Source organism: Trachurus japonicus, chromosome 12 (assembly GCF_045865225.1).
Source record: "Trachurus japonicus isolate A0001 chromosome 12, Traja_1.0".
In the NCBI taxonomy this organism is placed as follows: Eukaryota; Metazoa; Chordata; class Actinopteri; order Carangiformes; family Carangidae; genus Trachurus; species Trachurus japonicus.
In genome coordinates, this window is record NC_140918.1 from 4,120,340 (window position 1) to 4,134,634 (window position 14,295).

Here is a 14,295-nt window from a genome sequence, read left to right on the forward strand (position 1 = left end):
GGAAATAAGTCACTGTGATCCCATAGTCTCTCTCTGTCTGTCTCTCTGTCTGTCAGTCCGGCTTCATCTCCCTCCGTTCTGCGTCTCCATTGTGTGTCTGTGTGTGTCTGTGTGCGTCCAGCTCGTCCTCCAGAACACTGTCTCTTCTCTGAAAGGCCGTTGTTGTTTGTCCATCTGTCTCTGTGTGTGTCTGTGTGCTTGCGTGTGTGTGTCTGTGTTGACATTTTCCTTTAGTGAAGGCGACGAGTCACGTGACTTTGTCTGGGTTTTGCCATTTAGGAGTGTGCGTACATGTGTGTGTGTGTATTGTGTGTTTGTATGGGAGTGTATGCGTTTGTATGGGTGTGTGTGTATTTTTCTGTGTGCATGTGTGGAGTTGTGAGTTCACATTTATGAGACGTAGAGTAGAAACACACACAGAGTCACAGGGAGCAGGAGGAAGAGGAGGAGGAGGAGGGGAGGAGTCGGTCGCCGGCTGCTGCTCTTCGGTCCTGAAGAGTCCTGAGAGTCTATGGAGCCCTGGACCAGCAGCGCCTGACAGGAGACAGAGGTCAGAGGTCAGAGGTCAAGGTCACTGTGACCTCACAGGAACAGGTTTTAACCAGAACTAGTTCATTCATTCACTGATTGTGACTGAAAGTGTCTGAAAAGGTCAAATGAAGTGAAGATGTTTAAAGCAGAAGTAAGCGATCCGGTGGTTTTGGCTAACTTCCTGTCAGCAGATGGAGTTAGCAGTCCCCGCCCTCGTCCCTACGTCACCACATGCACGCGCATCCCTTGGCTGCACACACAGAGAGGACTGCCCCTTTATGCCGTTCTCTCTCCTCATTGGATAAAGGTTGTAGGATACAAGGAAAGTTTTCTCCTCGGCTCAGAGCAGAGCAGAGGGACTGACAGACCCGTGTTTCAGACCAAACACTCTATGTAAGTGATTGCTGTCGGAAGATATAACTATTTAAGACTTATATTAACACAAATATTCCGCTTACTTCTGCTTTAAGTTAATTGTTCGTTAGTTAGTCAGTCGTTGGTTTGTTAGTCAGTCAGTCAGTTAATTTTAGTTAGTCAGTTATTAGCTAATAAATTATACGTTAGTCAATTGTAAGTTGGATAGTTAATAGTTAGTTAGTTAGTTACTTACTTATTTAGTTACGGGTGGTGCTCACAGTCCACACCTCAGTCTGTAAATTGTTAGTTAGTTATTTAGTCAGACGTACGTTAGTTAGTTACTTAGTTGGTTAGTTAGTTAGTTATTTAGTCAGATATTAGTTAGTTAGTTAGTTAGTTAGTTAGTTAGTTGGTTAGTTGGTTAGTTAGTTATTTAGTCAGACATTAGTTAGTTAGTTAGTTAGTTAGTTGGTTAGTTGGTTAGTTGGTTAGTTGGTTAGTTAGTTAGTTATTTAGTCAGACATTAGTTAGTTAGTTGGTTAGTCGGTTAGTTGGTTAGTTAGTTATTTAGTCAGACATTAGTTAGTTGGTTAGTTAGTTATTTAGTCAGACATTAGTTAGTTAGTTAGTTAGTTGGTTAGTTAGTTGGTTAGTCGGTTAGTTGGTTAGTTAGTTAGTCAGACAGACAGACATTAGTTCGTTGGTTAGTTATTTAGTCAGACGTTAATTGGTTAGTTAATCAGACGTTAGTTAGTTAGTTAGTTAGTTATGGGCGGTGCTCACAGTCCACACCTCCCTCATCCTTCCTTTTTCATCTCCAGATTTTGTTTTGGTGAAGTTTTGTTTTTGTAAATAAATGAATTTGTGTCTAATTAATCAGGTTTGACATCGTCTCTACATCTTTGTTTACTTGTTGACACTGGTTACATGGTCTAAACATCTTGTTGTGAACAAACACAACGAACACATGACAACATTTTATTAAACAAAAAGAAAAGTATAAATATATTCTGACGTCTCTTGTTGACACCTGTTCCTTGATTCTCTTTTCACAGAGTCTTTGTTAGAATAAAAGTTGAGAGAATGTGAACTCCTCTCTTGTTCTTTCTGCATAAATATAATTGTTAACCACACGATCAGACAGGTGAGTTATTTATGGGAGCATATGTTTTTCTGAACATTGGAAACGACTTCCCGCCTCCCGAACCCCATAGAAAAGAACTGAACCTGATTACCACCTGTGCACCGCCAGCCACCGCATGATTGCAGGGCAAAACAATTTGGCGTCACTCCCCGTCAATGCGTGCAATTTCACAAAACCCGTTACTTCCAATAATTAGTTTTTAAAACGTCAAAACACAGAGAGGTGTGTAATCAGGGCCGCTCACCTCTTCGCACTCGTACTCGTCGGAGGGGATGCACTTTTGGCCTCCGTCCTGTAAAACAAGAACTCATTATGAGAAACACACAATCAACGGCTCTGTGGCTTTATGTTGCTGCTGCTGCTGCCCACTCACACTCACATCGCTCATTAACTCCCATTCATTAAACACTGTTTCTGTGACTCTGCATTATAATTACAGGGCTGCCGCTCTCACACCGAGCTGCCATTCACTAGCATTGATCACAGCGTTTGTCACTGACTGCACTTCCTCACATTTCAAAGAGTTCATTCACACACACACACACACACACACACACACACACACACACACACACAAAGGATGGATCAGGAGGTGGCCGATGTAATAACAATAATACAGATTTTTATTTGATTGGCAGGTTTGTAAACATGACTGCAAGGAAAGAAAAAGAACTCACACTTGAAGTTGATTCACATAAATAGTGGAGAAAAAAAACTGATTCAACTAATTAAACATTTAAAAAGGCTTCATTATATAAAAATCGGTAGGTTCAAGTTTTTCTTTTTAAATATATATTTCTTTACTTTTGCCAAATGAGTGCAAAACGTCCATGAACTTTGATGTTTCCATAAATTAACAGAAAATGACTGAAAATAATCAGAAAGCATATAAACTTCAAAACTGCGGATCAACAGGAAACAAATAATATCTAAGTTTAGATATTTTAATAACTAAATTAATAAAAAAAGAAACAATAACAATGTGACAGGATAAAGTTTTTCACTTCGTCCTCGAAAAAATGAATAAAATGAAAGAAATGTTTGTGTCGTCGTTAATTCCAACATTGATCAAGCTCCTCAAACTCACAAAGTTCTGCTCCAATCAACCTCAGATTCATTAAATATGAAAATCTAACTACTGTAGTTTTGACTGACGTGAAGCAAAGAGCTGTACATCGTCTTCATAAAGTCAAAATCATGGTTTCATATCACCTGAGAACTCCAACCACAGTGGACCGAGAACGGAGCCCTGAGGAACTCCACCATTAAAAACAGACCGACAGAGGAGCCGCTTGGAAAGACTTGTGCCCATGTTTTCAGGTTTTTAATGGACAGGAATTGAAACAAACTAACAGCTGTGAGAAAATATCAGACTCTTTAATGAAATAAAAGTCAAATTTGTGGACAGAAACTCCCAAGATGCACCAGTCAACAAGCTGCAAATTATCTGCTCCACGCTTCACTAACAGTAACAGGAAGCTACACCACAAAACAATTCAATATCATTTTTATTAACAGCTTCTCTGCTTCGTCAGCTGAGGCTCATGGGTAATGTAGTATTTAGATCTGTAAAGGAACCGTGAAGCTCAGTGCACTCAGGGCTTCGTTAGTGGAAAACACTTCAAGTCTGCTGCTCCAGTTCCTCTCGGTGAAGATTCACAGTCATTGAGATGCAGAGCAGTATAACGTCAGCGTAACCAGACACACACACACACACACACACACACACACACACACACACACACACTGCTTCACTTATCTGGGCCCTCCATCGGCCTCTTTGTCGGCGCTTCATTAGCATATCTCCTCCCGTCGGCCGGGTGGGGGAGCCAATCAGATCTTATCGCTCTTCCACGAGAGGAAGAGGAAGAAAACTCTTTTCAGTGACGGTGAAATCGCGGAGAGCAGCCGGGAAAAACACTGCGCCTCGATCATTATCACCCTGAAATATGCATGTGCAAATCCACCGATATGCATCCATGCACACACACATACACACACACACACACACACACACACAGGCTGCTGGAGTGATCATTAAACCGTGCAGATGAATCATTATCATATTGACTATTCCTGCAGTAACCTCCTCTGACACCGACGCCTCTGCAGCCGGTTTCCCGCTCGCTTCCTCGTCCACCGCTCTGGGAAATGATACGATTGAGAAAACAGATTCACAGCAGCTTCCATCAGGTTGATTCTCAGCATCCAGAGGGACGACGCACGCAACGCTCTCTACAACGTTAAATGTGGATATCCCTCCATCTCTCACTCTCTCTGGCTCCATATCATATCTCTCTTTTATCTGCTTCCTGTCTCTCTCTTTCTCTCTCTGTGTGTTGACTTCGCTTCATCTCTGCTCGCTTCATATTTACTGGAAACGCTCGCGCTCACATTCCAGGTTTTTACAGACGGTGGTTTGTAGCTGCTGCTGCTTCAGTTTGTATCTCAGTGTTCAACCGGTCGACCCCCCACGGGTTCAAACTGCTGCTTCATCTCCAGCAGGGTTACTCACTGCACAGCAGATACCAACAGTATATGTGATGCTGCTGCTGATACATCTGCTACAAAATACTACAAACAGCTGCATACAGATGCACGGTGACAGCATGACCCGCAACAACAAGTCACTGAGCTGAACAGGTGAATAAACTGTGAAGCTTTGCAAAACAAACACTTTATTTATAGAGTACCATTCAAAACCAGGTGCTGATCAGGAAACTATATAAAAAAAAACAATAAAAGAAAAATAAGAAAAACTATATGAAGCTGTGTATTTGTAAACCTGGCTGCAGCATTTTTATCTACGAAAGACTTTTAATTAAAGGTGAGAAAACGTCTTGTTGTTCACTCCCACACAGATTCATGAGCTCAGAAAACAACAACAGAAACACTGAAGGTCAGAGACAAGAGTTAAAGCACAAAGGAAGAAAAGGGACAAATGTGTTTTTATTCCTCCTCCTGCGGAGTTTAGTTTAAAGAAACAGACTGAGACTGAATTAAAGGAGACATGTTATGCCTCTTTTCCACAAATTAAAATAGTTCCCAGGTCTTTTCATCCTCTCAAAACAGACAGCCCTGTTCAGACAGTGCCTGTCCCTTTAAATGCAAATGAACCACTGCTTGCCCCGCCCCTTCTTCTGGTACCATGTAGGCTTGGTATTATGCATATTCAAAAACTAATGACATCATTGCCAGACAACTGAGGGAACAGCTTGTAAAACCACATGGATTTCAACCTAGGAAGCCTGAAAATTACTTATTTTTTTTGTCAATTCTCACATTTTTGAGGCCGGAAGGCAAAACAAACACCCAAATATATGTTAACGAGCCTTCATAAAGTGATATTTCCATAATATGTCCCCTGTAAAACCAGGAAACAGAAGCTCCAGTGTTCAGTCAGTTCTAAACTCTACATTACCCATGAGCCTTCAGGAAGCAACACAGAAACGACACATTGTTGTTTCTGCACAGATACGAAGAGTCAGTCAGGCTAGCTGTTTCTTTATGCTAAGCTAAGCTAAGCTAAGATATGCTATGCTAGTATGCTAACCACGTCCCACCTCCAGCTCCTCCATCTTCCTTCAGACGTGTGAATAAAAAAAAAATGAATTAAATGAAAATGAATAAAAAATGAAGCTGTGTGTTAAATCACCTCCACATCCAGCAGCTCAACATGTGGAGCTGTTTTATAATTCATGCTTTAAATCTCTTATATAATGGAGAGTCAATTACACCGGCCTCTGACCTGCAACACACACACACACACACACACACACACACACTGTCCCCGTACATAATGGATGGTTTCCACACTTCCTCTGGATGGAGGCAGGCCGACGCTGATGAGTGTGAGGGTGAGGGTGACGAAGAGCGGAGCACATGAATCTGTTCCACTCGGCTCGACACACACACACACACACACACACACACACACACACACACACCCACACACACACACAGACACACACTCAGGTAATCTCACCTGCAGGTTGGCACATGTGGAGAACACACAGGCGCTGTCCAGGGGTTTGATGGCGTTGCCATGCAGGGAGGGGGCCGGTTTGGAGAGGACGGGGGGCAGGAAGGTGGAGGACGGCTCGGTCACCGTGACGACGCCCCCCCCCTCTGAGCCGTAGCCAAACGACTGGATGGCGTTCTCTGTGACAGGAAGTGACACGGACGATTATTAATAACTATATTTAACCGGTCAGTCACATGGATCAATGTCAGAGAGGTAAAACAGGTGAAAATAAATAGATGCAAAAGTGAAAAGTGTTTTGGTAACACTTTACAATAAGGGTCCCTTAAAGGGACAACGAGGAGTTTCTATTCGGTTATAAAAAAATCTCATATTAATGTGGATGAATCTCCGCTACCCACACTTGTTAATGGGTCCATTTTAGATAAATATATTGTTTTGTCTCTATGGTTATTTTGTTATTATTAGTGGTGGTGGAAATGCTGGTTGAGCCGACCAGCGTTTCTTTACTTTTGGTTTCGTGGCGAGTCATGAGAATAACGCCGCCGAATTGCCGTTTATGGTGGGAACTACGATGGTATGTGATCGTCTTCCAACCTCTGACTTTAATTCTTGATGAATGAAAACATGAGTCTGTCTTGCGCCGGTCAAAGAATTTCACGGTGCACGGAGGCTCATAAATGTAGTGTGAAAACACTTCGCTTTTCCAAAACTCCTCGTTGTCCCTTTATTTAATGTTAGTTAGTACATTATTAAGCATTAAAATATAAACAAATGTGTTAATTAATGCTGAGTAATGCATACATAATGATAACTAATTACATTATTCAACTTTTATTATTACTTAATAATTTATTAACTAATTTTGAGTAGTTAACATTAATTAACTGCTTACTAATAGACTACATTAATTAACGTGTTTCCTAATCCTAAGTAATACATAATAATGATTGTTAATATATCTGTAAACAGTTAATTAATGCTTAATAATGTAATAACTAATGTTAATTAAGGGACCCTTATTGTAAGCCAATCAGAAGAGAGAAGGCTCTGAGTCTCTCTTCTGATTGGCTGACTGTTTTCTAAAGTGTTACAATAAAAATCTGAGCAGATTTCAGAATAAAACACTCAGAGAAACCAAATCCTGTGGTGGGTCCAGGTGGTGAGGGGGCGGGACTTAGTTGTGACATCACAAAGTGACAGGAAGTCCTGACGGCTGGTTTTAAGGCTCAGTTTCTGAATACAGGCTGTGTGCATTTCTCTGGATGAACCTCTGGACTTTGTTTACGTCCTTAAGCGGCGTTCACACCGGACGCGATAGACGCGAATATAATCGCGCCAGACGCTTCCATCGCGCCGCTTGGTCATTTTGGATCATTCGCGTCCATCGCGTCATTCGCGCTAGACGCTCCGCCCGTTCATTTGAAAACCGGTGATCTCAACCTGCTCTCTTTCCACGTCAATCATGGCTCATATCACCACCGTTGCTGCACTGTACTTGCTGTACAAGTCTCAGAAACACCGGAAAACCACCGCCGTCCTGTCTGGGTTCACTGTGTGTGTGTGTGTGTGTGTGTGTGTGTGTGTGTGTGTGTTGTTTTTTTTGTCCACTCTGTGTAGAAGACGGCAGCGGTGCCCACACACAGCTCAAATACAATTAGCTTCTCCTTCATGTTGTTCTGAGTGTAAACAACCGTACAGAGAAGTGACGTCGTCGGCTTGAACTCGTCGCTGATTGGATGTCACGGCGCGATGCCGCCTGAAAAGTTCAATATTTTCAACTTTATTTGTGCCGCTTCAGACGCGCCGCTTCATTCGCGCCGCCTCCGCCTGAATCGCGTGTCATCGCGCCATTTACATTGATTTTCAATGTAGAGTTGCCGCTCCATTCGCGTCTATCTCGTCCGGTGTGAACGCCCCTTAACGGTCGATAGTGTGTGACCTCATCAGCTGAAGTGTCACGTCGGCCAATCACATTCATCATCAGTGAACAAACAAAACAGATTCATATCGGATCATCAGGCTGTAAACCAACCGGAGGCTCAAAGGATTCTGGGAAACATTGAGAGGATCTGCTGGACTTCAGCATGAATCTTTAGAAAGGTCAGAAACTCAACAAACAAACAAACAAACGACTGGAGAATAAAGAAACACACTCACACTCACACACACTCACACACACTCACTCCGCTCCCCGCTGCTGCAGCAGCCGATAAACAAACAAACCTTTCAAGTCCAACACTTTCAGCAAAGTGAAGTCAATGGAGTCATTAGACAGCGCTGGTGGGGGGGCGGCCGGCGGGGGGCGGCTGGAGAGCGTGCAGCGCTGCAGCAGCATCGTGCAGCATCGGCCACTCTGATGTGTTTGGTGAATGATTAATGAACACGGAGACGCCGCCGCCACTTTGAGTTCCTCCAGGAGAGAAACTGTCTGACTGTCCTGGTTTCATGAGCTTTAATCAAACTGTTACGACCTCACAGGGTTCATTATGGTCTGGAGCCTGTAGTGGCTACTGGTAGTCAATGCTAACAGGGCTTAAAGGAGAATTCTGGCCATTTTTGACCCCTAAATCGTTTTCCTGATGGTCACCCAGTGTTACACCATGGCTACCCAGTGCTAGGGATAGCGACAACGCTAACCCATGGGGGCAATTCTTTCAACCACAACAAACACTCAGAAAACAATCAAATATCTATGGTACATGACTGGAATCCTTAGAGACACCACTGAACTCATATAGTGTACAGTATAAACAGTGTAAACTTTGTGTTTTTGCATGTAGTAACTCACCTCAGAGAAGAGGTAGCCCAACTCTGAAACGTCCTGGAAAGACATTACTATCCGATCACAGAGCGCCTGCTCTCCCCACCACAGAAACTAACACTTTGTCCTTGTTGTGATGATTTCTTTACTAAAATAAACGGTCAGAGATATTTTGGACATTACCACTGCACTGCTCCACCGTTTACTTTTGTAAAGAAATCATCACAACAAGGAAAAAGTGTTTGTTTCTGTGGTGGGGAGAGCAGGTGCTCTGTGATCAGATAGTAATGTCGTTCCAGGATGTTTCAGAGTTCGACTGTCTGAGGTGAGTGACTACATCTATCATCAATCATCAATTTTAATCACGTTTTTTGCTCTCCCCAACACTGGGTGACCATCAGGAATACCATTTAGGGGTCAAAAATGACAAAAAAGGAATTCTCCTTTAAGGTACAGTGATGGGAATAACAGCGTTACTAACAGCGCTACTTTTTTCAGTAACAAGTAATCAAAAAAGTTACTGTTTCCCCCGTTTAAAGGTCCAGGGTGTAATAATTAAAAAGGTTTATTGGCAAAATCTGAATATACCACCCCTGAATATATTTGTACAAGTGCATTACCGCTATAAAATAAACTTTGTTTGGTTTTCGTAGCCTTATAATTATTCTTTTATATTTACATATATCAAGGGTCTTGCTTTAGAGAGTGTCGCCATCTTGCGCCGCCATGTTTGTACAGCAGCCCAAACGGAAAATCCAGCCAACCAGAGAGCGTGTTTCCAGATGTCACATTCATAAGCGAGTGAGAACTGCGATATAGAATCTGAAAGCTGGAAATCACGGTTTTACCTCCATTTTACAGACTGGACCTTTAAGTGAACGTTATATACAATAAAATAAAAATTCAGCCAATCAACTAGTCAGAAAAAAGCCGTTTACCTGGAACTAACTAACCAAGAAAAGACTCACAAAGACACAAACTCAACTACTGGAGCCTAATGGACGAGTGCATTCACATCAGGGCAGAGGAGGGAGGAGTGTGTGTGTGTATGTGTGTGTGTGTGTGTGTGTGTGTATGTGTGTGTGTGTGTGTGTTGTAGCTGGGTCACTGTTATTTAAGGAAAGTGTCAGGGGATCTTCAGGCTCACACTCCTCCTCTTCCTCCTCCTCCTCCTCCTCTTCCTCACCTCTCTCCTCAATTATCCGCTCCACTCACTGTTGTTTTTCCACCTATAGATCTATATGTCTCAACAAATAGACAGATGGCCCTACATGTAAACACATGAGTCACACACCATTAAAATCTGCTTCTCTCTGATTTGTATCATTGTGAACAGCTGATTACAGATGTTTATATAGAAATTAAACTGATCAAAATGATTGATCAGGGAAATAATCTGAAGATGAACTGATCATTTAGAATTTTCTCTCTGTTTTCATATTTTTAATCTTTGTGGCTTCAAGTCGAAATGAGATCCTGGTCGGTGCTGCAGCAACGTGAGTAAACTGTAACTGGACAACTGAGTGCATGTAAACGCGTTAGTCCAATAGTTCTCCAACTCCGATTAAGACTCACAGATAATACGATTGGAATTGGACTTTCTCCATCATGTATACGCCGAAATCGGAGTTTAACTGCACAAAGCATGTGCGCTGCTCCACACCTGCCGCACTGGCGTAAGACACCAAAACAAAAACATCCTAGAAAGCCGTTGCAGATGCTGTTGTTGTAGCGTTACAGCGTTCTTGTCTTATCTGCCTCTCCAAATCACCATGACCACGAAGGATGGCGTGCACCTTATCTGCACAATAAGTAATGTGCACAAGATGGACAAAGCTGTAACGATTAACCATCTCGCTGCTGTTCCAAAATGCCGGTCTGCCACCGGGCTAACAGGTCAACAGGAAAAGGTTCTGTATTAACCCACTGTAACGACGCATATCGCCACCTGGTGTTGAGGAGGAGGAACACGTTCCCGTCAGTTATTAGATTTTCTCTGTTGCATGTAAACTGGGACGAGGACAGAAGTCGATTAGACGCCAAAATCGAATTTTGAGCATAGCTCGATTAAAGGGATAGTTCAACATTTTGGCAAATTGGCCCATTGCCATAATCGCTATAGTCATAGCAGTAGGTTCGTTACCTTTATTTGTCGGTGCAAGCTGTTTTTAGAACGGAGAAGCGGAGCGGCGAGCTGCTCAGAGCTACGCTATGGAGGCTAAAGGAATTTCTTGGTTTCCCTCATCAAACTCATCAAATACAAAATCCCAAAACTCCAAAACGCTTTCATGGACAAGTTGTGACCTGCACAATCACCACGCTATGAGATAATAATGGAACGTTATGAAACGGAGCCGTTTTCGAGGTAAATACAGGGTAAATACAGAGACTGCTTGCTGAAAAACTGTCCCTGAACGCAACACGCATCAGCGGTTTTGCATGAATTTCCCTCTAAAACAGCTGTGTCCCGTAACGTTCCGTTATTATCTCATAGCGTGGTGATTGTGCAGCTCACAACTTGTCCACGACAGCCTTTTGGAGTTGTTGGATTGTGTATTTGATGAGTTTGAGAAAACCAAGAAATTCCCTTAGCCTCCATAGCATAGCCCTGAGCAGCCTGCCGCTCCGCTCCTCCTTTCTAAAAATAGCTTACACTGACAATTAAAGGTAACAAACCTACTGCTATGACTATAGGGATTATGGCAATGGGCCAATTTGCCAAAATGTTGAACTATCCCTTTAAGCTGTGCATGTAAACGTACTGTATGAGGACCAGGTGAGTCCAGCAGAGACTCAGAGACACTATTGGGGCTTTTCCACTACACAGTCACGGCACGGTACGGCACAGCAAGGCACGGCACTGTTTTTGAAATTTCCAGATTTGATTCTCATGTCGGACGTAACGCTCGCGACTCTTCCAGTGACGACGCTCTGTCCAATCAGTGGAAGGCAGTCGGCTGACGTCACGTTATAGTATCGCTTCGGCTCGCTTGGAACCAGGGCCGAGGAGGTACTAAAAATAGTACTTGGTACCAGGTACTAGGGCTAGTGGAAAAGCAAAAAAAGCGAGCCGTGCCGTAACATGCTAGTGGAAAAGCACCATAAGAGGGCCGGGTGAGGACTCACTGAGGCAGCTGTTGTGGGTGAAGTCCCGGTGGAAGGCGTCACACTCGCGCTCCTGTCCCCCGGTGCCTCTGCAGCTGCACCACAGACTGAGGGTGATGTTGGACGGACTGCTGTCGCTGTAGTTGGGCGTCACGTCCGAGCCTGAGAGAGAGACAGAGACAGAGGGGGGGGTAAAGGGGGTTGATGTAGTTTTACTGGTGGAGCTGCGAGCGCGATGCGTTCACTGTCACATACACACTCACCGATGAGGCCGACGTAGGACATGAGGCAGCCGTGGTAGTTGTCGTGGGGACAGCTGGTGACGGTGTGAGGCGTCATCTGACAGTTCATGTGGAAATCAGCCAGTCGAGACCTGGAGACCACAACAACAACAACATAAACAACAACATTATACAACAGCAACAACATAAACAGATCACTTACTCTGAGTGCTGCGTTCACTGACAGAGTTAAAGGGATAGTTCAACATTTTGGCAAATTGGCCCATTGCCATAATCCCTATAGTCACAGCAGTAGGTTCGTTACCTTTATTTGTCGGTGCAAGCTATTTTTAGAACGGCGGAGCAGAGCCGTGAGCTGCTCAGAGCTACGCTGCGGAGGCTCATTATGGGATTTCTTGGTTTCCCTCATCAAACTCATCAAATACACAATCCAACAACTCCACAACGCTCTGGTGGACAAGTTGTGAGCTGCACATTCACCACGGTATGAGATAATAACACAACGTTACCAGACAGAGTTGTTTTAGAGGGAAATTCATGCAAAACCACTGATGCGTGTTGCCTTCAGGGACAGTTTTTCATCAAGCAGTCTCTGTATTTCCCTCTAAAACAACTCTGTCTGGTAACGTTGTGTTATTATCTCATAGCGTGGTGAATGTGCAGGTCACAACTTGTCCACCAGAGCGTTGTGGAGTTGTTGGATTGTGTATTTGATGAGTTTGATGAGGGAAACCAGGAAATCCCATGAGCCTCCGTAGCGTAGCTCTGAGCAGCTCACGGCTCTGCTCCACCGTTCTAAAAACAGCTTGCACCGACAATTAAAGGTAACGAACCTACTGCTATGACTATAGGGATTATGGCAATGGGTCAATTTGCCAAAATGTTGAACTATCCCTTTCATAATCAACAAGCACAACACTAGAACTCATCTTAACTAAATTACAGGAAATGAAGACGCTTCATTTAATTTGTCCGCCCTCGTTTTGCTTTTCATCCTTTTTCGTTTGTTTTTAATTTCTGATGAATGAATCACTGAAGATTTTAATGCACAAAATGAAAAAAGGTGCAGATTAAAAACAGACGGATGGAAACAACACGATGAGACTGTTTCACTTCCATCTAACGACTTTATTATACATCATATATTGATTCGTACCCGCTGATATTGTTGATATTTATACATTATGTTGCATGTATCATGTTTTACAACAACACATATTTACATATTTATCAAACATTAATGATCTGTAATGTATTTATTCTCCTCTTCTGCTCCGTCGCATCATCGCCGCCTTACAATCCTGACGTGCGACACAAAATCCTGCCGTGAATAAAAGGCTGATTCACTCACACACACACACACACACAGTCAGTGTCCTGCAGGATCCACTACATCATACATACTGTATGTTAATGCACCACAAACTGTCACAGGCAATGAGTGTAGCGCTGCTGAGCTTAATCTACTGCCTGTCCTAGTTTCCTCTCTCTCTCTCTCTCCGTCTCTTTCTCTTTCTCCTCGTTAATTCCTCAGCTTCTCGTCTGCTTCACTTCTTTCACACCATTCTTCTTCATCTTCTCCTTCTTGTGTTGATGAGTGTAAGAACAGCATCAGAAGTGAGGTGAACGACAGTCCACCTATCTGTGTGTGTGTGTGTGTGTGTGTGTGTTGTGTACGGTGGCCCTGAGGTGCAAATCACAACAGCAAATCAGATAAAACAACAACAAAAGAGAAAACACAATGGCAAATTACTAAACACAACAACCATTGTGTTTTCTCCATAGACTGTAAAAAACATGGACGTAGCATCCGTGATGTCACCCATTGGTTTTGGGGGAGTCGGTTTTGTGACTCACATGGTTCCTACAGCTTAAGCGGGGTTAAATTTAAGACTTTTTAAGACTTTTTTAAAGCCTCTTGAAATGAAATTTAAGACCGACTTCACAATAAACACAAATGCAGAAAAAAAAACACCACATCAATTACATAGGGTTAGGGACAATTTTACCCACTTTCCTATGTGATCTAAGGTAAAGTGACTCCTACATGAACATTGTATTGTGTCTCTTTCCAGCTGGCCTTTCAAAATAAATCCAAAAAAAGTCAGGAAAAAAAAAAAACACTGACTCGGGAGCTGGTGGTGGTGAGAAATTTAGCGTTGACGGGCGC

At 43.1% G+C, this 14,295-nt stretch overlaps 1 protein-coding gene across 1 annotated transcript in view; it reads right to left on the reverse strand.

The window, feature by feature from the left end:
- Window positions 1-263: 263 nt before the first annotated feature.
- The window catches only part of gfra2b (GDNF family receptor alpha 2b), a 119,209-nt gene continuing 105,177 nt past the window's right edge, over window positions 264-14,295 (reverse strand). The window contains exons 6-10 of the mRNA XM_085792643.1: window positions 12,147-12,256; window positions 11,905-12,045; window positions 6,018-6,193; window positions 2,277-2,324; window positions 264-534 (exon numbers count right to left, since the gene is read on the reverse strand). Coding sequence (XP_085648769.1) covers window positions 391-534; window positions 2,277-2,324; window positions 6,018-6,193; window positions 11,905-12,045; window positions 12,147-12,256 — 619 coding nt within the window. The 3' untranslated portion in view covers window positions 264-390. The remainder of the gene's footprint in view (window positions 535-2,276; window positions 2,325-6,017; window positions 6,194-11,904; window positions 12,046-12,146; window positions 12,257-14,295) is intronic.